Source organism: Thamnophis sirtalis, unplaced genomic scaffold (genome assembly GCF_051295495.1).
Source record: "Thamnophis sirtalis isolate CommonGarterSnake01/CBP01778 unplaced genomic scaffold, rThaSir2_p1.2 scaffold_6, whole genome shotgun sequence".
In the NCBI taxonomy this organism is placed as follows: domain Eukaryota; kingdom Metazoa; phylum Chordata; class Lepidosauria; order Squamata; family Natricidae; genus Thamnophis; species Thamnophis sirtalis.
In genome coordinates this window covers 18,913,518-18,941,168 of record NW_028261386.1, presented here as the reverse complement: position 1 = coordinate 18,941,168, position 27,651 = coordinate 18,913,518, and the positions used below count along the sequence as shown (strand labels likewise).

Here is a 27,651-nt window from a genome sequence, read left to right as displayed (position 1 = left end):
CTCAACGCTGCAGGATACAGAGGCTGGAAACATGTTCCTTGTTTCAATACTGCTTTAAATGGCTTGTTCTTTTGATTTTTAAATGTTTGCTGAAAAACTGATGATATTCCTGATGATAATACTCTTATATTTATCAAATGACACCTCAAAAATTAAGATCGAAGCAGGATATACATTTTGAATTTCAATCTCTTCTTTACAGTTCCATTTTTATTCCCTTTATCTTCTCCTCCCTTTCATTTTGATGCTGCCATCTTCACAGTCTGCTGCTTCTTTGATGAACAAAATTTATCTTCTCTTGTTCCATTCTTAACCTTTTCTCAGTCCCCTTTCCCTCATGTCTGAGTCCCCAGACTATTTTTCTATACTAGAAAAATATATAGATTATATACTAGTTGTGAGATACCTCATTTATTGAAATCCTCGTTTTCCTATCCAATTTGACCATTTCTGCCATTTTTGTCCTTTTTTGTTTTTAATGTTTCCTTTTGATGGACGTTCCCTTATTTTTAAATGTTTATAAACTGCTTGCAGTTTCTGGGAGACTGGTGATGTATTGTTATTATTAGTATTTTCCCATCGTCAATAGCAAATAAAGCTTTGCTATGATTTTTATACAAGTTCAATTTCCTCATACATGGGCCAGAATCAGTGGTGGGAGTCAAAAAATTTTACTACCAGTTCTGTGGGCGTGGTTTGTGGGTGTGGCAGAGGAAGGATACTGCAAAATCCCCATTCCCTCCCCTCTCAAAATTTCCGCTAACGGTTCTCCAGAACCTGTCAGAACTGGCTGAATACCACCTCTGGCCAGAATCATTTTCCTCTGAACACCCATGTAAAATGAAATTAGGGATGGCTATGCTCTCCTGCAGAGCCATATATGAACAGTCCAGAAGCCATCCATTTGCAAATAACAATATGTTTAATTGCATAATTATATATCTACCTACAATAAGTATTAATAAAATAAGTCTAGTTAATAATTTATCGTTCTTCCAGTTCTTTCAGCAACTCGTCAAAATGAGTGATGTACCACTTTGCCTTTTCTTTTACTTGTTTCCGTACAACGTTGCCCCCAAAGCCGATGAAACAGTCCTGGGCAAACAGAAAACAAACAAGGTGGGAGTTATTCTTCCTCTCCCTAGAAGACCATTTCAATATTCACAGGTCATGGACAAATTGGAAATGTGTCCTCATCCTCTAGTAAACTGAAAAAGCAACACTTATGAACAGCAAGACTGAATTGTTGTTTATTCTTAGGAGAATTAAATACTTTGGGCACATGGACATCTGAGAAAATAAAGACATTAAGAGTCAGGCAAATTTTTCAAACACTTGTGGAATTCCTGTCTTTCTGTCTTAATGCCTCCTGTGATTAGATAATGTAGAAGGAGAGCTGTGTTAGTCTATATAGTGGTCAAAAATGAGAGGGTGTGAGTTCCAACTCAATGTTATTAAAGTGTGTGCCTTTTAATAAATGTGTTAATCAGGAAAGTGCTACCAAATTCTTTTGTTTTTTTGCTTTTCTTTCTGTATCTCTTAACTTGTGCTTTATGCTGTGTTTTCTATTGTTAAATCTTTTTTGCTCTGACCCACCCCCACACCCGTAGAGAAAATGATTCTGAAATAACTTCTTTTCGCTAGCCTAGCACCATATCTTTCCTACCAATGAGCCACTGCATTCATTGCACCTCCTTTATCTGGTCATCCGAAATTCCAAATCTAAATCCACTGATCTAATAAGGAAGAAATATTTGCTTTAAATGTTAAGCTGGCCAACTACCATGACCAGCACAAGGATTTTGCTTCTCAATGCCAAGTCTAAATGTTCTGGTTGTTCTATGATCTATTCATTCTGATTTGCCTCCCTTCCACCAAAAGATATAAAAGACAATAATTAACAATGAGTGATAATTATTAACCAGGAATGGGAATCATGCTTGGTTCCTTATGGAGAGGAATGTACCAAAAATGATTTTTTTAAAGGCTCCCCTTTTTCATCTGTGCATGCTTTGTGGGTTCATTTTGTCTAAATGGTGTGTGGGTTTTTGCACTGTAATGTGTAAATTAAGTTGCTTTTGTTAATACTAAGGTTGGGAAAATGCAGGTACCGTATTTTTCAGACTATAAGACGCACTGGAGTATAAGACGCACCAAGATTTTGAAGAGGTAAATTTTTTAAAAAGGTTTTTGTCCTCCCCAGCCCCCAGGAGCACTCTGCAGACCTCCCAAACCCTCTGCATGACCTGCAAAGTGCTCCTGAGGGCTGGGGAGGGCAAAATTGCGATGTGTGGAGAATTTGGGAGGTGAAAAACAGGCCTGTTTTTCGTAAAAGTGGGGTGTGAAGAGGGTTTGGGAGACCTGTAGAGTACTCTTGGGGGCTGGGGAGGGCAAAAAAATGGGGTGTTTAGAGAGTTTGGAAGGCCTGCAGAGTGCTCCTGAGGGCTTGGGATGGCAAAAACACCTCCGTTTTTGTTTAAAACGGGCCCCTTTTCACTCATTTTTGCCCTCCCGAGCCCCCTGGAGCACCCTATAGGCCTCCCAAACCCTCTGCGCATCCATTTTTGCAAAAAATGGGATGTGTAGGGTGGAGTTTCAGGAGGCCAAAAATTCTGTATTCAGTATATAAGATACACCCAGATTTTCACACTCTTTTTTGGGGGGAGGGGAAAGGTGCTTCTTATACTCTGAAAAATACAGTAATTCTTTCTGGAGAGAGAAAATTGAAAGGAAGACAGATGAATCTGTGTTTTATCAGGAGGCTAGATTAGGTCACTTTTATATAGTATATGCTAACTAGGCAAATATGCTGACTCATTTATTGCATTTAAACGGGGAGCCAAAAAAGCTCCCCAGCTTTTGGTCAGTCTTGATCTCTGACACATTGCCTATCCCAATCTCTGAGGAGTTAAAAAATACAGGAAACTCAACACAGACTACCCAAGACCAGGGGTGTCAAACTCAAGGCCTTAGATCTGGCCTGCGGGCCTGCCCTGGAAAGAAGGAAAGCATGGCCCATCCCATGGTGCCTCTGCCAGCGAAAATGGAGCCTTGGCAGGCCATGCGCGCGCGTGCGCACACACACACACACACACGCTCCATTTTCGCTGGCAGAGGGCTGCAGGAGGTTGCCGCCAAAAATGAATGATGTGGGGCTGTCCATGCCCCCCGCCCCCCTGAGGTGAAACACAACCCTGATGTGGCCCTCAATGAAATCAAGTTTGATACCCCTGCTCTAGCCCAACAGGCAGAAGGGTAAATAAAAATTAAATTGTGGTTATAATGTCCATCTTAGATACTCACTGCTGGAGGGCAGGCTTCCATGTCTGTTGCTCCATCACCAATCATAACTACTTTCTTAAATTGAAACTGTTCTTTCAAGTAACTGATGACTTGTCCTTTACCACCTGACTCAGCTGTTGGCTGCGCCTCATCAAAACCGGCGTATTCTCCTAAATAAATGACACAAAGAGAAATCCTTGACTGGCTGTCTCAAAATATTAGGGAGAATTTCAAAGATGTTAGAAGTCTGAGAAAGGGAGAAAAATGTCCTCAGAGAATGTGGGAAGTTCTAGTCCTCGGAATTCTGATACAAAATATTCCAAGTCTGGGAAATCCATTCTCTGGTTAGAAATCTAGGTTTTATTTGCATGTTGGCTTTACAGTATATCTTACCTTTTCATTCAGAAGACCAGAGTGGTGTACATAACACTACAAGAATGTGGAATGAGGATGGCTCAGAGTCACCCAGGAAGATTTTAGGGCTGAGGTCAGTGGTGGGTTTCAAATTTTTTTAGAACCTCTTCTGTAGGCCTGCTTTGTGGGAGTGGCTTGCCGGCAATGTGATTGGGTGGGAGTGGCTTGCCAGCCATGTGACTGGGTGGATGTGGCCAACTTGTAAAATGTGGTGGAACTTACTTAACAACGCTCTTGCTTAGCAACCAAAATGTTGGCTCAGAAACTCTGGCATTTGAAGCATGCAAGTCTTAAAGCTGTCAAGTTACAAGACCTTTGCACTCCTAACCCTTTAGAAAAAAAAAACCAGTGGTGTTCAAACGTGACAGCTTTAAGACTTGTGGACTTCTACTCCCAGAATTCCTCCTCTCTTTCTTCATCTTGATGATGTGTGGACGGGCGGGGGGAGGGAGCTGGAACCGGTTCTAAACGGCACTGTGGATTTGTGGAACTTTTTCTATAGAAGAGGTTAGAACTGGCAGGAACCCACCCCTGGCTGAGGTGGTCTAGAATCTGGGTCTCCCCAATGCCATTCTGATCTTTTAATTATTATGCCATCCTGATTTTGTCTTAATAATCTTAGTACATAAATTTGGCTATTTACTTTTCCTCTGAAGAGGAAGAAACTTTTTCTTACATGCTCAGAGGCTCAAATGTCTATTATTAGGCCATTAATTTCAAAACTAATTCCTGAAAATAGAAAACAGGTCCCAAACACATTAGCCTCTGATTCCATCATTTAAAGGTTTGGGGGAAATTACCATTCCTCACTTTCTCTATATATTCAGGCTTCCTACCCTTCTCTAGAAGCAAAAAGGGTTGGCACAGACAGTGGAAAAAATCCACACACTTGAGTGACCCTGTTTATTGCAATGTTCCAAATAAGCTGAGCCTGGTTATAAATTTGTAATATCAGTGGGATATCACCAGCAGGCTATCTTAAACCTTGAAGTTGTATATTTTATCAGCTAATATTTTATCAGAGACCCTGCTGATTGCTCAATAAACAAGCTGATCTCAGCAACACACTCTTTGCTCTTACCATGTGCCAAAGCAAAGGGTCAAATCTCAACCCTTGGAAGGAATTACTTGTTTTACATAACCTGGGCAGTTGATGTTTCATAATTGGGAAACGGATTAGAAGGCCTAATTCTTCAAGCGCAACCATTTACTGTTTAAAGATTTCACTTCAACTTGTTTTATCAGCTGAGGGTCAACTTAAGCAACAACTGGGTCTATAATTTAAAAACAATTAAACAATTCAAAATATTCCAGAGGAGAACAGGCTTGTGGAAAATCCTTTCTACAAGAACAGGCTAAAATTTCTGCACTTTGGAAGCAGGGAAGATTTAGTAAGGGTCACAGTAGTTTACAGATTATTAACTATGATTTTGGAAGAGAATCTCTAAATCTATACACTGCTGAATCCTAGATTATGGGAAAGCAAAAGATGAAGGCCAGGGACCTGCTGCTTCAAGATAAACTTGTGGCTTTTAGCTTCTTTGGGAAGCAGGAAGCTGAACTAAACCAGTCTCCCCCTGCTTTTGCCCTCCAGACTACAACCCCCAGAGTTCTCAGCTACATGAGCAGGTTAGGCACAGCTGGCCTAATGGACTTTTAGTTCTGCTTTATGTTCTAAAAAAGCAAATGAAGCCCAAAATTTCCAACTCAGAAATTTGAGAAGCTTAAGTGTCCTAAGGGTAAAACCTGTCAGATATTTATAACCCCAAAGATCCTTTTTGCAGACAGCTCAACAAACTAGTTTTGCAGTACACTTTATTCACATTTCTGAAATGTGACCTGCAGTGTGAAAAGTCACTAGAAGATCTGTAAGAAATGTGCAGCAAACCTTGACTTATTGTATGAATTGGCAATGAGACTCGTCAGTTGGCTTGTTAAGGCCAAGCAGTGGTGTATTAACCATTAAGCCGACTAAGCACATGCTTAGGGCACCAGGGCCAACCGGGCACCACAAAGTTGAGAAAGAAAGAGAAAAAAAAACAGTGAAGCTTGGCTTCGTTTGTACAGCACGTACAAAGGAGGGGGGGGGCACCAAGATTTGTCAGTGCTTAAGGCACCAGTGAGCCTTAATCTGCCACTGAGGCCAAGTGAAGATTTAGCTACCCCTCCCTCAGAAAAGGCCCTCTGTGCATAGAGTGCAGGGGCATTCTTTTGAATTATGTGTGAGAAACAAGTACCTACTTTCTTCATGCAAAGATGAAAAAGGAACTGATCTACCAGTAAGGAAGTCCTAAAACGTAGGTAGGACACATATTTCGGTTTTGAGCCTGGATTGCTTTCTTGGGTACGCCATAAAATACTGCAGCCTTCAATCTGAAACAGGTTCCTGCTTCTAATCTAAACTTACAGTCTGCAACTTTATTATTTTTCAATGGAAATGTATCATGTGGACATACAGTAATGTATTAGAATACCATTATTTTCCTGAGTTCCAAACCAAGAAAGAAAGTTGAAGTAAGAAAGTAATTTAAAAAGCTTTTCTGCTCATATGGTACAGTAGTTAACATACCAAAGTAAAAGTGGAGGAACCCAGATTTTAGTTCATTCTCAGTTTTAGAAACTCCCTGGGTGATTTGGCCAGTCTTGCCTTCTCAACACAACCAACTTCACAAGCTGGTTGGTGGTGGGGGTGGAAATAAGCCAGTGGTGGGATTCAAATAATTTAACAACCTGTTCTCTGCCCTAATGACCAGCTGGGTAGGCAGGGCTCAGTGGTCATGTGACTGGGTGGGCATGGCCAACTCAATGTCACTCACGTTGATGGGCACTTCATCTTAGCTGTTACAATGTAATAAGGGTTAACGGGAGAGGCAGTTTCTGTAAGCAGGGCAATAAAGATTAGGTTAGAAACAACACCAGAATGTTTCCTTCCTGCCTTCCTTACAGGATTAGCCCTGTAAAGTGGAAGAAAACGAAATGAGATTTCTTCCAACAACTGGTTCTCCGAACTGCTTAGAAAGTTAACAATTGGTTCTCCTGAATAGGTGCGAACTGACTGAATGCCACCACTGGAATAAGCCCTATGCTTAGAACTACAAACAAATACCGAATGTAAATTTCAACAATGAAGGAAGGAATGATTTAGTCTTGTATAGAATAAATTTTCTCATTGATTACCATAGCTAGCCTTCAAACAATTCTTATACGTTTCATTTTATTTAAAGCAACAGACTTTGAACAGTTTTTGATCCTTCTTTGCAACAGAATTGAGATGTTCTGTAATTCTGTTTCAGTTAACACATCATAGAGATATTATTATTTATTAATAGGATTTGTATGCGGCCCAATCCCGAAGGACTTATTATCTTATTATCTTTGAACCCTTTTAAGTCAACAACCTTATCAGTTCTAAGTTCAATCATATGGAAAATTTTACCATTAAAGTAGAATTTCAATCTGTTGGCGTAGACATTTGCTATTGGAATGTTTAATTGTGAGGCGACATGTTCGACAATGCTCTGAAACCCTCCAGAAATTAAGAAAACTTGGACACCACGCTGGTGGAGCCGGTTGACGAGTTCTCTTTAAGGGAGAAAAAAATAAGAGACCTTAAAGTCAGGCAAAAGGAATGAATACATTCAAACAGGTTGTTTTTGTTTGCATTATTAGAATCTGCATCAGGGGTAGTCAACCTTTTTATACCTACCGCCCACCTTTGTATTTCTGTTAGTAGTAAAATTTTCTAATCGCCCACCGGTTCCACAGTAATGGTGATTTCTAAAGTAGGGAAGTCAATTAAATTTAAAAAAGGAAAGTGCTTCAGTATCGGACAAAACCCCTACCACCCACCATGAAAGCTGGAACGCCCACAAGTGGGCGGTAGGGACCAGGTTGACTACCGCTGATCTACATAGTAGACCCATAATAAGCAAGAGAGGTCCAAGGAGATCTTGAGGCTCACAAAGCAGGCTCCAGCAATAAACTTTTGAAAAATGAAAAGGTACATTGGGCACAGAGAAGTAAGAGTTCCTGGGAGACCTTACTGCATGATAACCGTCTCCATTCTAATGCCTTTGCTATACATTTTATTTCAACTTACATAATCCCCAACCAGGATGAAAAAGATGGTATTTATTTGTGAATTTTTAAATTGAAAATTAAGGCATCTGGCGTGAATGAAATATATGAGAAGACTCTGTGGCAGTGTTTTGCCAAGTATCAGAGCAGTGAGCAGGTGCCCAGGCAATCACTTTGTTTGGATCCTGAGACAATGAGCAGTCCTGGGAATAAAGATATTTTAAGTGTTGTTAGTACTAACTTAAATTATTAACTTAAAACAAGATGATACCCACATTTCCTACAAGCTTCTTAATAATGGCAGCAGAGAAAGCTCCCAAAGTGGCTAATTTCCACAGTACCCAGTGCTAGGTTCTGAGCAGACACTCCCAACAAACAACAATAGCAATAGCATTCAGACTTATATATCACTCCAGAGCACTTTATAAGCAAGGGTGGCTCAGTGGCTAAGACGCTGAGCTTGTCAATCAGAAAGGTCGGCAGTTTGCCGGTTCAAATCCCTAGCACTGCATAATGGAGTGAGCTTCCGTTACTTGTCCCAGCTTCTGCCATCCTAGCAGTTTGAAAGCATGTAAAAATACAAGTAGAAAAATAGGGACCACTTTGGTGAGAAGGTAACAGTGTTCCATGCGCCTTCGGTGTTTAGTCATGCTGGCCACATGACCATGGAGACGTCTTTGGACAGCGCTGGCTTTTCGGCTTTGAAACGGAGATGAGCACCGTCCCCTAGAGTCGGGAACAACTAGCACATATGTGTGAGGAGAACACTTGCTTTTACCTTTAGGACCTTATAGCACTCTCTGGGCAATTTACAATGTAGAAGCATTATTTGCATATTGTCCCCAATAATCTGGGTCCTCATTTTACCCACTGCAGGAGGAGGGAAGTCTGCGTCAACCTTGAGCCCTGACACAATCGAAGTCCAGGCTGTGGACAGAGTTTGCTTGCAATACTGCACTTTAACCATTGCACCACCAGGGCAATAACTCAAAGGTCGTTTTTAAAAAAAATCAAAATCTGGCACCATGATTTCTTGGCCCTGTTTTTAAGATCATGAGACTGACCTTGATTGGGTAGCACATGACTCTATGATGGGAACTAAATGTGTGTGATTTTCACAGATTTGCAGTTCTGTGGAGATTTTCCCTCCCCTTTTCCTTTTTTGAGTAGATGAGTGGAAAAAACAACTAGAAGAGGGTTAGCTCAGAATGAGCTCTAAACTTGTAGACTTCTTAATATGAAGGAGAAATAAAAAATATGTTACCAAACTTCTCAAATAGCCAAGTCTGGGAATAGCAAAAGCTCATTTTCACAAAAGAACTACCATTTTAGTCTAGTAAGGTAAAATTAAAGGTTCCCCTCACACATATGTGCTTAGTAGTTCTCAACTCTGGTGGTGCTCATCTGCGTTTCAAAGCAAAAAAGCCAGTATTGTCTGAAGACGTCTCTGTGGTCCTGTGGCCAGCATGACTAAATGCCAAAGGCACATAGAACGCTGTTACCTTCCCACCAAAGTGGTCCCTGTTTTTCTACTTGTATTTTTACATGCTTTCGAACTGCTAGGTTGGCAGAAGCTGGGACAAGTAATGGGAGCTCACACTGTTACGGGCGCTAGGGATTCAAACTGGTGACCTTTCTGATTGACAAGCTCAGCATCTTCACATTTCTGGGAAAGAATAAGGGGTCAGAGCCACCCAAACCTTAGGGGAGATTGTTCCAAAAGACAGGGGAAGCAACAGAGCAGGCATGTCTTCTAGGTCTCATTAGACGGCTACTTCAGGCAAATGACTGTCTACCTTGGTGTGTAATTTTGGGACCGTCAGAAATAACAAGAAGTAGATGGTCCTGAAAATAACAGCCCTGTTCCATACAGGGATTTATAGATGATAACTAACTTTTGAATCATACCCAGAAGTGTATCAGGAGCCGTTGCAATGCACAGAACACAGTAGTGGTTTTACATGGACATACTAATATGTCTGCACTACTGCTCTCTGGACCAGTTGCAGCAACTGGATAATCTTAGAAGGCCGTCATTTGTAGAGAACACTGCAGAAATCCAACAAGGAGATGACTAAGGCATGAATGACAATGAACAGGGCCTCCTGATCTAGAAATGGGGGCAATTTAGGCAGAAGATAAAGTAGTGCAAAGGCCTTCCTGGACATACCCACATTTTTCAGAGTATAAGACGCACCGGGGTATAAGATGCACCAAGGATTTGAAGAGGCAATTTAAAAAAAAAAGTTTTTGCACTCTGCAAACCTCCCAAAATTGGCCAGTTTTTCGCAAAAACAGGCCCGTTTTTTTTAAAAGGGCATGAATAGCCTTTAGGAGGCTTGTAGAGTGCTGGGGGGGGGGGGCAAAAATGAGCAAAAACCAGGCCGTTTTTCACAAAAACAGGCCTGTTTTTGTCAAAAAAGGGACATGGATAGCCTTTAGGGGGCTTATAGAGTGCTCCTGGGGCTGGGGGAGGCTCAACTGAGCAAAATGCAGCCTGTTTTCGCTCATTTCTGCCCTCCCCAGCCCCAAGGAGCACTCTGCAAGACTCCTAAAGGCTATGTACGGCCATTTTGGTAAAGGGGCAGGGTTTTGGGAGGCAAAAAATGCTGTATTCAGTGAATAAGACACACCCAGATTTTCAGCCTCTTTTTTGAGAGAAAAAGGTGCGTCTTATACTCTGAAAAATATGGCTGTCACCTGTTTTTCATAGGAGCTGTGAGTCCAGGAGGAACCCAAACTGTTTACCAGCTTTGAGTCAAGGAATGCAGTTGCACCGAGAACCAAAGATGAAAATCCCCAGATCAGAATCCAAATTCCATATCATAGCTTGAAAAACAAGCCGATAAAGCAAAGTTTGGCTGCAGTTTGAGTACAATTAAAAAAATAGTATTATTGCAATGGATTTTAATCTCAACTGGCAATGGGCAAGAAAAAGGAGGGGGAGCAAAGATAATCTTGGCTGAATTCAGGAGCAGTTTGTATGCTTTGATGGATTGCCTTAATAACCGGGGGTGGCGGGGGAATCCAACTCAAAGATCCAAGTTCCAGTCCAACCTTATTGTACTATGTCTTTCATAAAATCCTAGGAACACACAGCAAGTTCCTATGATAATCTCCATGTGCAAAATACATTTTGGGAATACCGCACAACATAACCATTCCTAATATTTCTTACCTTATTCCTGGCGTTAGCTGGGGTGGATGCTCTGATATTAATTTCTGCACTTGTTCGTAGGAAGGTCGTATGAGGCCTAGTCGCGCAGTTAAAGCTGCCTTGAACGTTACTGAACCTCCCATTGCTCTGCGAGTCCTAAAGTAGAAGTCAGAGAAATTCATGTCAGGCTCTTAAGGAAAGGAGAAGGATCTCCTGAGGAGTTTCAGTACACAAATGTGATAAACTAGAATGTATTGTGGAAATCCACTGAACATTTATTCTGTGATCTAAGATTATAAGGGCTCACCATTGTATCAAACCATACTGTTGTAGGCAGTTCATTCCTTATAGTGGCCAAATACATGTTTATGGAATCCATAAAGAGGATAATACTGACTTTTTCAAGCTGCTGTTCAAAAGATGGAACCTGATGTTCACTAATGCTAGGTTTATTTATTATTCGTTTGTTTAGAACATTTATATGGTCGCTCACTCACTCTCAGAGACTTTGGGTGGCTTGCAAAGAATAAAAACTTAATATAAAAAAAAAACCAAAAACTCTCCACCCTGTTCCCCTCTGGTGACAGCACATTCAAATGAGACACTTGATGGGATCCATTCCACTCTGGATTCTCTTGGCCCATGGGGAAAACAATGAAACGTTGTTGCTTGCTTTTGGGCCAAATAACAATTTAGATCGGGGGTGTCCAAACCTGGGAACTTTAAGACTTGTGGACTTCAACTCCCACAATTCCCCAGCCAGCCATGCTGGCTGGGGAATTGTGGGAGTTAAAGTCCACAGGTCTTAAAGTCCCCAAGTTTGGACACCCCTGATTTAGATGAATAAATTTCTGTGAATGTTGCCTCAATCCCAATCACCTGTAACTGCTATTTCAGTGTTAAAAATGGCACATATGGCATTTCTAGTATGATCCTTAAGTGGTTTTTTAAAAGAATTAAAAGTTCTTATTGTTATGCAACGTAGTTATGTGTAAATACTTGGTAAATGCCCTGTGTTCTTGTACCACAACAGTGTTAAATAGTTTCTCAACTACACCCAGTGCAGGCTGGCATTTCTCTTTCATTATTAAAACAAAAAACACCAGAAACTTGCACGGCTGGTTTAACTAGAAGTAGCAAGAGGACAGTGAAAAAAAATACATAAGTATTAGAGGCAATAACAACACTGCAGCTGTGGTCAGCAACTTTTTGGACAGACATGACCAGCTACAGGAACTTTTCACATCCATTGTCAATTCACACTGTGTTCTGGCTTGGGCAAGCAGAAGATCCAACAGAATCTCTCAGCATTTAGGCCTGGTCCTGAAAATGCCAGATACTGATCACAACATAGCTATTTTGTAAAGTATCTTTACAAAAATACTTTACAACATAACTATTCTAAAAGTTTACCATAGATGCATTTCTAAACTGTATATTAAAGTTGTGCCAGAGATACTCAAAAATCCGCATGGCATTATGAAACAAATCTTACAGGAAGCTTAATTGAATCTCTCACGATTTACTATATATTATCACAAAAGTTTGAAATCCACAAAGACACTGAATGTTATACTGAAGGTATGATTATAAAGGCCTTGGACTGATAATAAAATTATACAAGCTTTTTTTTTCATCACAGAGCTATCTCATATTATCTTTTCATCTTTGCACATATAGACTCTGATAATGTTGTCTGCATTATTCAGTGAAATGCCAAAGCAAGCAAAAGCACAGGCAAACTTTAGAGTTACTTTGTAAGTCATATTGAAGAGATACAAAAGACAAAGCTGGCTGCATAACTAAAGACTTAAGATACCATACTGGGGGGGGGGGGGAGAGTTAGTAGTGTTCCAGTTGTGCCATGAACCAGCTTCCAATGAGATAATAAAAAGGTAAAGGTTCCCCTTGCACATATGTGCTAGTTGTTTCCGACTCTATTGGGCAGTGCTCATCTCTGTTTCAAAGCCAAAGAGCCAGCGCTGTCTGAAGACGTCTCCGTGGTCATGTGGCTGGCATGACTAAACGCCAAAGGTGCACGGAACGCTTTTACCTTCCCACCAATTTTTCTACTTGCATTTTTACATGCTTTCGAACTGCTAGGTTGGCAGAAGCTGGGACAAGTAACAGGAGCTCACTCGGTTACACGGCACTAGGGATTCGAGCCACTGAACTGCTGACCTTTCTGATCGACAAGCTCAGCATCTTAGCCACTGAGCGTCCCTTTAATGAGATAATAGATGAACTCAAAATGAGTATATGTTGTCATATCAATATATTTAAAGCAGTGGTTTGATTCAGTCAAAGAGAAGCAATATTCCTTGTTTAATTTTCCTGCCTTCCATCTTCTTGACTTTAGTGTTTATGATCTGTTTCAAAACTGACTACAAAACTGGTTTCTCAGAGTAGAAATAGTCCTGATCTGAATATGCTTGTTGGATGCTTGCTCACAATTATCTGCTCAAGAAGCTTCGTACATGATCTGATTAAGCTCTGATAAAACTAAGCAATTCTCATCCAGGACTTTAGATGGGCAACCAAACCCAAACATTAAACCTATAAATTTAATGTATTTAAATAAATTGTTAGCTTTTTGTTGGTAAGAGCAGTCGCCATTGCATACAGCCCAGTGGCTTTGGACTCCTCAGATTCAGGTCAAACACCCAGTCTTTTGGGTGAACAAATTTTCATCTCTGTGCCCCAAAGGTGCTTTTTCAAAAGACACCTGGACTTTCTATGATTTTCGTTAAAGATGTTTCGCTTCTCATCCAAGAAGCTTCTTCAGTTCTGAAGTGAAGAACTGGACAACAGAACTGAAGAAGTATCTCGATGTCTGCTCTCTCTTCTCAAAAGCATCAAGCAAGCCACAATTCATACTTACATTTCTGCCACCGCATCTCCAACACCACAGAATTTTGCCAGTTCATCGATGCCTTCTTCTTTAATGACTGTGCTGTCCACATCGAAGCAAATGGCATCGGCATTGAGGAAGATTTCCTTCATCTCCATGATAGAAGACATCTTTTTGGGAACCTTCCTGTTATGTGAAAGATAGATGAAGTCATTCTGGATGTTGCCAGCCTGCACCCTCAGTTGGGCCATCTTCGAAGCAGATCTGTGGCTGAAAGCCCTGTGTTGAGAGGGGACAGCTAATGCCGCAGCTCCTTTTTAAGCAAGAACAGGGAGCAGAGGAGGGGGGTAGAGGAAGCTGCTGATTTGCTGGCTTCAGGGGCAGCAGCAATATGGGCAGACAATCAAGGTTGCCCTCCCTACTGAGTTAACCATTCCCGAAACTTTCACTGACACAGCCCATCTGAGGTACCGCACCCAACATTTAATAAAGAGAAGGATTTTTCCACTAGAGTGGCCGTCTAGCTTACTCTTTGTTACCCAAAAATTCCACAAAATGAATTTTACCTCTTGAATAAAAATAACCACTAAAAGAATCCATCTTAAATTGATTGAAGGCAAAGTAAATAATCATTTTTGATATCCCAGGGAATGAAACCAGAGCTTTAAAGTTTAACCAACAAACAAGAGGAAAATTAAAAGGAAGTATTAAAGTGTATAATTGTGGCGAAGGGGAAGAATCAGCACCATGAGGAAAAAACAAGAGTTTTTCATCAGCAACTGGAATGGGACATTTGTCTATATAATGATAATAAATGATTGCATCAGGAAGATCCTCTCAGTCACAAGAATAGGAACTATACAAGATTTTCTTAGGGGATTTTTTGTTTCACATCTCTCCCATTTTTGGATCTACTGTGAAAGTCCTGGTCATTAATGTGTCAAAATGTAGTGAAGAAGTTGGGTAGCCAATGGATGGGAGCAAAATGATAAAGGAAAATTTAACTTTTTTCAGTCATCATCCAAACTTTTACAGCCCAGATATTGTATGCCACCTTTACTTCTTACAAAAAGACATGTGGACCCCAGAATAAGTTGCTTAAGGAGCCAATCCAGACACCTTTATTTAATGTGTTTTGCTCCAATGTGGAAAGTGGCACAAAGCATAAATCTTATTGTCCCCTTAGTTAGCCTCCCACAGATGTAGCGAGAGTTTCCTAGATGAAGAGAAAAAGAGAACTTTTCATCAGATAAGGTGATTAAGAAAAAAAACATTAAAAAACGACTAATTTTGGAAGTATCTCTTGGTTTCATTGTTGGATGAAGAATGAACAAGCTTCCAAATATGCACAATGGGACCCTTCATATACCTGAGTGAATCACATTGTCTCGTACTTGTGAAAAATTGCCCTGTCCCCTTTGTCCTAAACATACATTATTATTTTCTACATGTTTTTTTAAGACTATCCTGGTTAAGGCAACCAGATGTCTGGTCATTCTTGCTGGCCAGGCCAAAGTGTCAATGGAAGGAATAATAGAATAACAAAATTGGAGGGGACCTTGGAGGTCTTATACTCCCAACTCAAGCAGGAGACTCTATATCATTCTGGACCAATGGCTGTCCAATCTCTTCTTAAAAACCTCCAGTGATGGAGCAGCCACAACTTCTGAAGGCAACCATTCCACCGATTATTCTCACTGTCAGAGAATTTCTTCTTAATTCTAGGTTCTTGTCTTGTCCTCAGGTGCCTTGAGAGTAGGGTGTTCACCTCTTCTTTGTGACAGCCCCTCAAAAATTAGAAGACTGCTATCATGTCATCCCTAGTTCCCATCTTCTCTTTGTTAGACTAGTCATATCCAGTTCTTGTAATATGTTTCATCCTCTAGCCCTCTAATCACCTTTGTTGCTCTTCTCTGTATTCTTTCTGAAGTCTAGAGGAGATCTTGGCAACTGGAAGGGAGATCCTGGCTAGATCATAGCTTCTGCTGTGTCATCACCATTAACTGCCTCAATGTGCCGCAAATTGTGCACATAGTAAAGCTTACATGAGGAAAAGATGGGAAATACCACTTATAAATCAGATCAGATCAAAGTTAGATGACCTATGGATGTGTTGAGGTAAAAAGAAGGCTGCATCATGAGGAGGGGTCTTCAAAGAACAGTTAAGCGAAGCATCTTCCAACCAAGTAGGAGAACATGAGAAAGTGTTGAAACTTAGTTTGTACCTAAGAATATTTTTAGAGGTTTCCATTGCTTTTTGTTTCACTGTGGGCTAATTATATTTTACAATCTACGAATACTTTTTATGCTAGTAAAGGTGATGGCTAAACATAAAGAAGCCTTACAAACTTCACTCTGACATTAGGAAGACACAGACTATTAGTCCCAGTATATCCTGGTAGGATGTGACAATTGAGGCTGCTTGCTTTAAGCAAGACAGAATCTGAGGTCAGAATCTGGTCAGAATCTGAAAAGAGGCAATTATGATAAAAGGAAAGGATCTGGGAAAGTGTTGAGAAAGCAGAACTTCACATTTGCTCACTAGCAGCCTTGATTTGCTGATGGCTTCCAAATGTTCTGTTTGTTTTAAGCCAGAGAAGGCAGATGAGAGAGATTTGACTCTGGGGCAGAGTTGGAACACCGTGCAACATGACGCATTGTTACACAATGCCATGAAAAAGACACATGCTCACAGCTTTGGGGTACATCCAGCTGTTTTTTTCCAGCAATACAAAAGGATAAACATCCAACCAGAACTCAGTCTCATGTAACCTGGCCAACTTTGACAGGGACATGCACCAAGCTGCCTGCGTCACCCTGTCTCCGAATCATGATGTAATATCTGCTAATCAGAGCTGGATTGCAATAGGGACTTTTGGTGATAAAGGAAAACATGTGCTTGCCATGCAGTGATATTTTACTGGCCCACACTGCTATTTGGGGAGAAGCTTTATAAACATATACCTGACCATTCATGGAAAAAGTGGGGAAACTAGTCAAATTCTTTTCAGCTAAATATATATATATATATATATATATATATATATATATATATATATATATATATATATATATATATATATATATATATATATATATATATATATATATATATATATATATATATATATAATGAAAACTCTAGTAAGAATAAACAAAGGCTAGGTCACTTTTTAAGACCTCAAATGGATTTTTAAAACTGCTGAAATTTTGAGAGATTACTAAATTTGACAAGCTTACTTGACATCTCCAAAATTCATGTAAGTACACAAAATCGCACAAAACCTGGCAATTGTTTAAAATTATTCCAACAATCTTTAATTTTCAATATTACACATTTTATTTAGAGTTGGAGTTCTGTAGATGCTATCTAGAGATCTGTGAGTATTTTGGCACACAAAGATGTGCAAAAAACCTGGCATAAACAGGTAGGACTTCCCCACTTTTTTCCCCCTTTTTTTCTTTTTCAGAGTTTTTGTAAGGTACTGAATGCTGAGCTAAAATATGAACATAGTTATTTCTCAGGCCCATTTTTTTCTAACCACAATTATGCAGAAATTTCAAAACAGCTTACTGCTGAAATACAGCCGTAGGTGGTTTGCTGTGGAAAACCAGTATTACTACCCGTTTTAAGCAGCCAAACAAGATGGCATTTATGGGCCGCACCAGAGCTTCATGGGTTTGCTGTATGTCCTCTGGACTACCCAGTGATACCATAAACCAAAGATGAGAAATTTGCTGATGCCTGGTAGCTGGGTTCTCTACCAGATGGGTTCCCTTTGGATATTAGAGGCTTTTCAAACCCTCTAGGGATGGGAAAGCTTTGGCTGGCTCCGAAAGAGGAAGATATGGCAGACAAATATGCCAGAACACTTAGTCCAACTGCACCTGAAGTTGGGGAAATTTAATTTTCCAAGGGTACCCAAAAATGTGGAAATTTGAAACATGCCAGTGCTGGCTTGTTGTTGTTCCTGTATGAGCAGTTCATGTGGGAAACTGGGAGTGCTTAATGCTATCTATAGAGGGATAGGATTTGGAGTTAGTTTCCCCGCACTTTATTTGGTTGGGAGGTTGTTAACTTTTTTATAGGTATGAACCTAACAGATACATAACTCATCTATTTCCCTGCAGGAAACTGATTGAAAATTTCAGGGATTTATTTGGTGGTTTGAGACTGAAGTTCAGCAGCATACTCCTGATTGGCCTCTACCGTGTCCCAAAAAAGGATTTCCGATGAGGCATACCTACCCCTAGCGTAAGCCATAGTTCATATACTGTACATTGTCAGGGACATAATACAATTATACTGAGCGAGCAACCGTAGGAAGTCTTTCCTCACCAGTAGAAGGAAAAATTGGACTACTTTCCTTTTGCATATCAATTCTCTCTTACATGATTGAGCGGATGGCAGCACACAGCGGGGCTTCCAAGCAGGCTCCCCTCCAGGGTTGGGTTAGGCCTCTTCGGATCATCTCCCAGTCAGGGATTAAGATCTTGCACCACAGAGGCTGGGACTTTAAGAAATCTAAAAGCAAAGTCCTCCTTATTTTAGAAAGATGCACTCTATTGCAAACCAATGGAGATGATATTGTTTTCATATGTACTGATTATATAGGAAAATGTATGCAAATATAGCTCTTTGTTCTTGGGTTTGCTTGCCTACGGGAGATATGCAAATAGCTCTTTACATATCTCGGTTCTGATCTCTGGAAAAAGCTCCTGCTTCCCTCCTTCTGAGATTTTGCCATAATTTAAATCAATTAAATCAGATATGGGTATGTCTAGTTTAATGAAAAGAAGGACTAGGGGAGACATGATAGCAGTGTTCCAATATGTCAGGGGCTGCCACAAAGAAGAGGAAGTCAAGCTATTTTCCAAAGCACCTGAAGGCAGGACAGGAAGCAATGGATATAAATTAATCAAGAAGAGAAGTTACCTAGAACCAAGGAGAAATTTCTTGACAGAACAATTAATCAGTGGAACAACATGCCTCCAGAAGTTGTGAATGCTCCAACACTGGAAGTTTTTAGGAAGATGTTGGATAACCATTGTCTGAAGTGGGGTAGGGTTTCCTGCCTAAGCAGGGGATTGGACTAGAAGACCTCCAAGGTCCCTTCCAACTCTGTTATTCTATAAGCAGATACGATTGAAGAGGATAAAAAATAATTGATATCCAGAGCCTTAGATACCCCAAATGTAAATACATATGGTTTATTATGTTTGAAAATATTTTCAAGATAAATAAGTAAAATGAGCCAAATGCAACTAAAGTGTCTAACAACAGAATTGTAAACTAATATACATATTTACCTGGAGTTAGTAGCAGTGTACTCAATTAGGCTCATCTCTGTATTGGTGTTTATAGGGCTGCAATGTAAGACCTATAAATCCAATGCAACAAGTTCACACTAGTTAAAAAAGAGACATATTTTTTTCTAACAATTTGGCATGCGGAACTCTACTGTCTCACCAAGTTCATGGGACTGAAAGAGATTTCAGATAAAGAGACTGGACAGCCATATGTCTGAAATGGTATAGGGTCTCTTACTTGAGCAGAGGGTTGGCCTAGAAGACCTCAAAGGTACCTTCCAACTCTGTTCTTTTCTGTTTTATTATAATTATATATAATCTTTTTATAAAGAGATCCAAATGTATTAATCCCATTCATAATTTTCCCAAGGATTATTGCCATTTTTTCCCATAAACCAATCAAGCAAACAAACAGCAGCAACTGATAAAGAGGGAAAGACGAAAGAGAGCTACAGGATATTTTTGATTAGTGATGTTAGGAATCCTAGGATTAGACATTCTTTAATTTAAGTAAATGTGCAAGAGGACTGTAGCTATGGGCACCAATCCTACCTATACTTGAAGGGATAAATCCCAAGTAATGTGGATGGCACTGCCTGCTTTAATGTTTGAGTGCCTTTAAGGAGTATATACATTTTAAATTGTAGAGTTTGTCACTCTTCCTTTCATGGCAAGCTTCAAAGGTAGCGGAAAAGGTTAATGCTTTTGTTTAAAACTCTTTCAAGTGGATACTCTTGAAAAAAACTAAGCAGTTATATAGCATAATACCATACATAGCTTGGAGTTTTGTTACAAAAATTGTTAACAGCTGGGTTCATAAAATATGAAAAGTCATGGTCTGCTTCACCATTGTTCACTAAATAATGTACAATTGGTTTACTGTATATGCAATAAGGTAAGTATATTTCAGTTTATAAACCACTAGCCCTAACCAAATACTACTTCAGCCAACTCCTAAAGCTACCCAGAATTTATTTATTAGATGTTCATCCTTTATTACGTTATAGAAGCGAACATATCTAATACATTCCTCCACCTATTTTCCCACAACAACAACCCTGCCAAGTCATCCAAAGTCATCCAGCCAGCTTTCATGCCTAAAGCAGGACTAGAACTCACGGCCTTTTCATTTCCAACCTGGTGCCTTTATTACTTTTCAGGAACTCAGTCAATTTTAAATTTTGCTGCTTAATGGAACCGAAAAAAGCAAGCCACCTAGAACAACATCCTTAAACGGTAGACAAAATTTAGGGTTACTCAGGTAATGCTCAATTTCTCAATTTATTCTTTTTTCTGGTATGGCATTTTACATATATTTGCAGGCATGATTTAAGGAAGCTAAAGCAAAGCCACCCTGGAGGAGGTGGGCAGTCCTCTGTTTTCTTGTATCTTCTGTTCTTTAAATTTTGAACATTGAAGACATGGGCTGTCAAATTATTAATATCTTTGTGTAAGTGGCACTAGATGTCTTTTTGGCTGTAGATAAATGAATAAGTTATAGCATGGAGGGGATTTATTGCCAAAATAATAAAAAAACAGGCATGTGATTTAATTAGCATTTTTATCCATTTCTATTGGAAGTCAGCTCTAGGAGCAGAAGAACCAACTTTGTGATCGCTGAAGAACCTACCAGGCTGGAACTTTGAGGGCGTGATAAATAGCTGTTTTAGCATTGGGCAACAGAGGAAAGGTGGGATGATTTGGATACTGATTAAACTCAGCAGTAGGGAATGGAAAAGTACTTTTGTTTTTTTGCCAAGGTGCTATTAGTAAAGTTCAAGGGCAACCAGAATGAAAAAAGGCATCATCGTAAGTGAAATAAGTTTAAAGAATTAGTGATAATTTGACTCTGGCTCTAGAAGCATAAAGACTGTTTCACGGTATTCTTTTCATAAGCAATGAAAATGCCATTTTTCTCTGAAAACTGGGCTTTGTTGACATCTCTCCCCCTCTCCCTCTCCCTCCTTCTCTCTCTCTCTCTCTCTCCTCATGAAAGAGAAGCCCCTCCCCTCTTTTCAGTTTTGGAACAGCAGTCAGTGAAGTGACTTCACTGTATTTCAGCTATTGATGGGAATGAAAGAAAACAACGCAATCATAGGATGGAAATCCAACAGACACAGAAACAAGGTCAAGAATACAACACATCAATTTTCTTACTATTTCTATATGTTATTATAATAATATTAAATATTATTAAGTTTTTTAATTGCCTTTTTTGTCAGTGTTTTAATTGGCAGGATTTATTATTTTTATTTGAATATTTTAAAACTTGTTTGTGCCACTTTGATGTAATGCAATAGAATAGGATATGAATCAATATGAATACATTAGGATATATTACAGCATTTCATGCATCCCTTTGCTCTAATCTCAATCTCCTTCCTGTGTTTTCTTCCCAGCAATCAAAATGTTAATGGTGAATTTATGTGAGATAAGGCTAGTGTTTTTATATAAATTGTAATGAAAAATACTGCCTATATTAGCAATGTGAACTAATGAATGAATAAAGAATGTAATGGATGACTTATAGGATCTGACTAAGATCCATTCAGCCCATATTCTGCTTCCACTGTGACCATCCAAATGCTTCTAAGAAACTTAGAAGCGAAGGAAGGAAAATCTGTGTCCTATTTTCCACCTCCAACACAATATATCTGGAAATAAACAGCTTCTGAAGATGGACATTATGAGTTGCTATAGCTATATAAAAGATATTGAACGATGATCTGTACTCCCACAATTGCATTTAATCCCATTTGACCTGAAACACACATGATTTGATTGCTTTTATTCATGCTTTCTTAATTTAAAAAGCTTTTTTTCCTCTTGCTCAGTTTCTCATGGGGAAGAGGAATTACAGTAATAGACTCGTGGTGGTGCAGTGGTTAGAATAAAGTACTGCAGGCTAACTCACTGCTCACTCCAGGAGTTCGATTCTGAGCTGCTCAAGATTGACTCAGCCTTCCATCCTTCCCAGGTTGGTAAAATGAGGACCCAGCTTGTTGTGGGCAATATGCTGAAATTTGTGAACTGCCTAGAGGGCTGTAAATCAGTATATAAATCTAAATGCTATTGTTATTGCTATTTGCTTTCCACCTTTGGAACTGGAAAAAATAAAAATAAAAAGCCTGTGGGCAGCAGTTGAGCAACAGAAGGCAATAGAGACTGCTGCATGATCCACCCATGCCTAATGTGAGAATTTGAAGTGGCTTCCTCCTCAAAATATCTTATGATTCAGCAATCAGAGTCAGACAAAATTTGGTACAAAGCTGGCCATGACTTGGTGAACAAACCATAGTAAAGCTGATAATCATTTAGTGGGATATATGAAGCTGTGAATATTCTCTATGGATCCTGTTAGTGTGCCATCTTCCTTGCTCAACTCTTGCTTTGAGCTGTCTCATTCATGCTTTGCCTAGTTCAGCACAGAGTGGGCTGACCATTATTAACAGTTACTTTCTGGAGATGAAATTGGCAAGACCCCATATCTGAACAGAAGGTAACTGGGACATGCCAAGGGGAGACAAAGGCCTTGTTGCTGCATCACTGCTCAGGGACATCAAGCACCATAGCATGAGAAAATGTACAACCTACGACTTATATGTTTGCTCTTTAACTGATAACATTCAAGTAACAGGTGAGTCCAGAATATCTTTTTACAAAAGAGTGTGTGCTAGATTTCAGAAAACATAACTGGGAAGCCTCTCTTAAACAGGCCAGTCCTAGATTTCAAAGATTAAAAAAATATTGACAAGGATGAATCATCCTTTTTAAAGCAAAGAATTTGAACTGGCAGTTTCAAAATCTGATTTGGTTTTGTTTTGTGCAAAGCAATTCACTCTGATCACAAAAAAGAAAAAGAAAGCTGTGTTTATATATTTAAAAACATTTTAAATCAACAATAGCAATAGCAATAGCAGTAGACTTATATACCGCTTCATAGGGCTTTCAGCCCTCTCTAAGCGGTTTACAGAGAGTCAGCATATTGCCCCCAACAATCTGGGTCCTCACTCAATTTTAAGCAGCCATTTTTGTCAAAATTATTATTATTTATATCTGTGGCTATTTCTTGTCAGTTTCCTTTACAATTTTTAGAATTTTTTGCCGATAGGCAAAGTAGTAATAATGAAAGAAAAAATAATAGTGAAAATTTTAAAAAAATCAGCAACACTTATCTCATTAAGTGTATCAATGAAGATAACACATTTTTAAGTATATGAACTTCCCTCTGCACTGGAATCTCAGTCTTCCTTTCTTCAACCTTTACAAAATAGAGAGAAAATATGGGGATACAATATGATGCCATCAGGGACTGGGAGCATTATCTGTGGAATCTGCTACCTGGAACAATAAACAGTTCAGTATTTGCTTTTTAAAAAGGCTCCCAGTTTCTTGGCCTGGTGAAAGAAAGTCCCAACAGCAAGCAGACTCTCTCTAATAAAAATAGTGAATTACAAGACCTTTGGAAGCTCTCAATAATCAGTATGTGTGAATTCTGTGTTGTTTGTGACTCCTAGATTCTGGGTTTTCTTTCCTTCTCACTCTTGCTGAACAGTTCATCAGTAGAGAACACTGGCATCTATACTGGAAATGTTGCAGAAAGTTAATAATTGTGAGAAAATTGCTTGATACATATGCTGCAAACAGTTTTCCACAAAATCCAATGGATTTCCATGTATAAAATTGACAGCAGAACTGCAGCCCAGAGAAACTGAAGGCTGTTTACAAAAAGGATTTGAAAAGTTCTGCTTTTCTTTCTTTCTTTCTCTTTTTCTTTTTCAAAAGATTTCCTTTCATTAGCACATTGTTTCAATTTCTTTCAGATAACCACACTGAATACTGTGTTTAATAAAAATGAAGATATGTTTTCTATCTCCACAGATTCCTGCATTATTTTCCTCTGGCAAAACAAAACATTTCTTCAACAAGCCCATGTGACATGGGCTTAAATAACTTTTAAAAATAAAGATTACTACTTTAAAAATAGAAACTTAAAATGCCTTCAAAACAGTGGTCAAAGTTATTATAAATACATCTACTGGGAATGATTACTGATGGGAAAAATGGAATCTCCATATTCCACAGCAAATCTGTCTAAGCATGTAAGTAAACAAGATATCAGTTTCATAACTTGTGCCTCCGTTTCCTTGAAGAATCTGACCAATTAGTATAAAAAGCAAGATGCTGGATTAGATGATATGCTTTACTTTTGAGTATAATCCAGCAGAGCTCTTCATAAGAAGATTTCCCCTGAGACAAGTGTTGATGATTTGGATATAGTTTGTCTTACAGTTTAAAAAAAAACTTTTACCAGAAGGAAAGGCGCTTCAAAATGATACGTTATGCAACATACAAAAAGAACAACTTTCTGCTCCAGCTTGAGATGCTGGTGTTTTCCCTCTTTGGGATTGCATCATTCATTCATTGTGCATTGCAAAAGGACCCAGCACCACTGCAAAAAGAGAATCAACCAGCAGAGGGTTTGGAAGCCAATTCTTTGTGTTAGCTGTCAGTTTGAAGAAGCTGCAAAATCGGAGGGGAAAAAAGAAGAAAGGAAAGGAAATGGAAATACGTTCCCTGAATTTAAACTCCCAGCAACTTACAGTATGGTGGTGTCCTTTGCAATTTTGGACGTCAGTGCCAGCTACCTCCTGACTGTGGAGCCGAGAGAAGGATCAGAGAAGTCCTTCAGTCACATAAGATGCAAAAGCACCAAATGAACTCACATTTACTGAACAGCCCTCTTAATTCTGCTGAGCAAGCAGTGGCCCTCCTTTTTTTAAAAAATTGCTGCTTACATGAAAGCAAAGGGATCAGGTTGTTTACAGAAAGGCTTAGGAAAGAAATGTGTAATTTTGCACTTTGTGGGGGGAGGAGCCCCTCAAACCCAGCCCTGCAAGATTCCCGATTGGTCGAAGAGAAGCCGGCAGAGAGAAAGTGGGTGGAGAAGGAGGTGGAAAATTGTCTTGATTTGAACAAGTCACCTTGAACTTGCCAAATCTGTAGGAGTCAGATTAAGAGATGGGGAGCTGAGCCAGAAGGACTGGCATGGAAGGCAACCTGAAGAAGGAAAGTGAACTGAGAGAAAAAGCTACTGGCCAGAGAAGACGAGGGGAGCAAGACAAGAGCTGACAGAGCAACTAATATGGTGCAGTTTTGAAGCAGGCAAAAAAGTGTAAACTGTTTCTCCCAAAAGAAAATTGTGGCACAAATTTTGTTTGCAGCAGTTCAGCTCTTTCAGTCTTTTTCTTTTCTTTCCCAATGATCTCTTTTTGCATAATTTTGCCTGCCATGAAACGTCAGTGCCTTATACATTCTGGATTATACTGTGAAGCAAAGTTGCTTAGTACTGAGCCTCTGCTGGGCTCTCCGGGGCTGTTTTCATGAACATGAAAGGGAACATACACTTTCAAACTTCCCCACAGTCCTCTGAAATCAACAGTTAGTAAACAAACTGTCTTTTGCAGAAGCTTATCTTTCCTGTCCAGGAAAATAATCATGGGTAAACTTCCAAAGTGTTCTCAAAATCAATCAAAAATTATAACTGCCCCCCATTTCAATTTGAGGTAGAAACAGGAATTATATTAAGAGACATATTGTCTCATACTGTATTGTCATATAATATGAAGGGAAAGCTTAAAGCCAGAAGCTGAAAAAGACCAAAAATGCTCAGTTCAGCCCCTTGTTTAAGGGCAGGATACTATTACCCAACACCCACACCCACATCTTCTACCTATCCATCTTTTGAGCCCTTTTCCTTTTTTTAATATAATAAAAGTTTCAACATCATGCATTAAAATACAAACTAACATAAAAGGGACAAAACGTACATCAAATAAATAAACAAAAGGGACCTCTGGTTTGTAAATAACCTTATGTTTTAAAAAACTACAATATTTCTCTAGTGAAGTCTCGTCTCTTGAGCCTTTCCAAATAAAATTTTACTACAGCAAAAGTCACACCTCATTTGACATTTCAGCAGGTAGATTGGTTCTTGTTTTATGTTAGCATATAGTGTGAACCTTGCCAATTTAATATTTATGATTTAGTATTTTGTGCAATAACAGAAAATGAGTTAATTCAGTAACTAGATTGTGTCTTATAAATTACACAGCCTATATACTATAGGCATTAATATATATATATGAGAACATTTAAAAAACTTTCCTGTGTACATCAGCCTCTCCAAAACAGTTCAAAAGTTGTTATGTGACATCTTTCAAAATCAAGTAGGTATGCTGTCAATACCCTATTCAATTTGATTATAATAGGTTTTATAGTGGTATTCCTGTAGGGTTGCATGAAAACAGCATTGCACAAGCCATTCCCTTTTTTAATGGGTTGTGATATTGTTTGTACTATAATAAGCTTTTATCCAGCCATGGGCTGGCTACAGCTCAAAGAGTGCAATTATACTGTCATAATTTTGAAGAAAACAGTAAGAATTTGTGGACATTCATGGTAAGACATATATCTGAAATTATACTGCACAAATTTTGTGTGTGTGTATATGTATATGTATATTAATTTCATCTCACTACTGGGTTTATTTCTTTGCCGGGAAAATTACAGTGAATAGATAGATATAGATATAGATATAGATATAGATATTCACTAGAATTTGCCTGGCAAAAACATAAACCCAATAGTGAGATGAAATTAATTATTTGTTGATCACGTGATGTTAAGGGGTGATTGCAATTATAAGCCATTTTAGTGTATTCTTGTGCTGCAATGCTATTTCAAGCAATAAAATAATATTTAAATTCTATACAGGTAGTCCTCGACTTACTTCATTTAGTAACCATTCAAAATTACAACGGCACTGAAAAAAGTGACATGACCATTTTTGACAATTACGACTTTTGAAGCATCATGTGATCAAAATCCAGGCAACTGGTTCAGACTTGACCTTTGCTGTGTCCCAAAGTCATGCAATCACCTTTTGCAACCTTTTGACAAGCAAAGTCAATAGGGAATCCAGATTCACCTAACAACCAGGTTACTAACTGATCAACTGCAATGACTGACTTAACAGCTGTGGTAAGAAAGGTTGTAAAAGATCGCTCACTTAACAAATGTCTCGCTTAAAACAGAAGTTTTGGGCTCAATTGTGGTTGTAAGTCAAAGACTACCTGTAGTTGCTTTTACTCAATAGGGCGCTCTCACTAAATGGCATGTTTTGGCTCTTTAGCAGTGTATTGGCATGAATAGATAAAGATGTCCAAATGCAGAATTGTCAGAACATCAGCACTTTGGAAATTTGGAAGGCAACACAAATTTGTCACCATATCAAAGAATTGCTGGGAACAGGTGAAGGAGCTCAAAGCAGATTGCAGTTTTCTTCTGTACTATAGATCCAATTGATCAGTTGTTTAGCAGGAAGAAGGGTATAGGGGCTGCACAAGCTTCTCTTAAAGGTTTGATGACAAAGACCAAAAGAAAATGGATAAACCTGATCTGGACATTATCTATGACTTATATTGTTTAAGATAAATAGTTATATTTAATGGATTACTTTATATGTCAGTGAATCTATCAGGACTATTAAACATACATT

The 27,651-nt window shown here is 39.1% G+C and overlaps 1 protein-coding gene and 1 long non-coding RNA gene across 5 annotated transcripts; one reads left to right on the top strand and one right to left on the bottom strand.

The window, feature by feature from the left end:
- Nucleotides 1-903: 903 nt before the first annotated feature.
- Nucleotides 904-14,072, bottom strand: PSPH (phosphoserine phosphatase). Its single transcript, XM_087717305.1, has 5 exons — nucleotides 13,812-14,072; nucleotides 10,952-11,086; nucleotides 7,133-7,278; nucleotides 3,304-3,452; nucleotides 904-1,095 (listed from the first exon to the last, which is right to left on the bottom strand). Exons 1-5 carry the CDS (start codon nucleotides 14,030-14,032, stop codon nucleotides 985-987), a joined length of 762 nt encoding a protein of 253 aa, XP_087573431.1. The 5' UTR covers nucleotides 14,033-14,072; the 3' UTR covers nucleotides 904-984.
- A 2,879-nt stretch (nucleotides 14,073-16,951) lies between these two features.
- Nucleotides 16,952-26,862, top strand: LOC148044870 (uncharacterized). 4 transcript variants are annotated; one of them, XR_015696877.1, is made up of 7 exons: nucleotides 16,958-17,041; nucleotides 17,129-17,209; nucleotides 17,913-18,036; nucleotides 20,252-20,352; nucleotides 21,088-21,218; nucleotides 21,926-22,068; nucleotides 23,973-26,862. It is a non-coding gene; the product is annotated as an uncharacterized LOC148044870 (long non-coding RNA). The 4 variants fall into 4 exon arrangements; XR_015696880.1 differs by having other exon boundaries at nucleotides 23,915-26,862; XR_015696878.1 differs by lacking the exon at nucleotides 17,129-17,209.
- The last annotated feature ends 789 nt before the right edge of the window (nucleotides 26,863-27,651 follow it).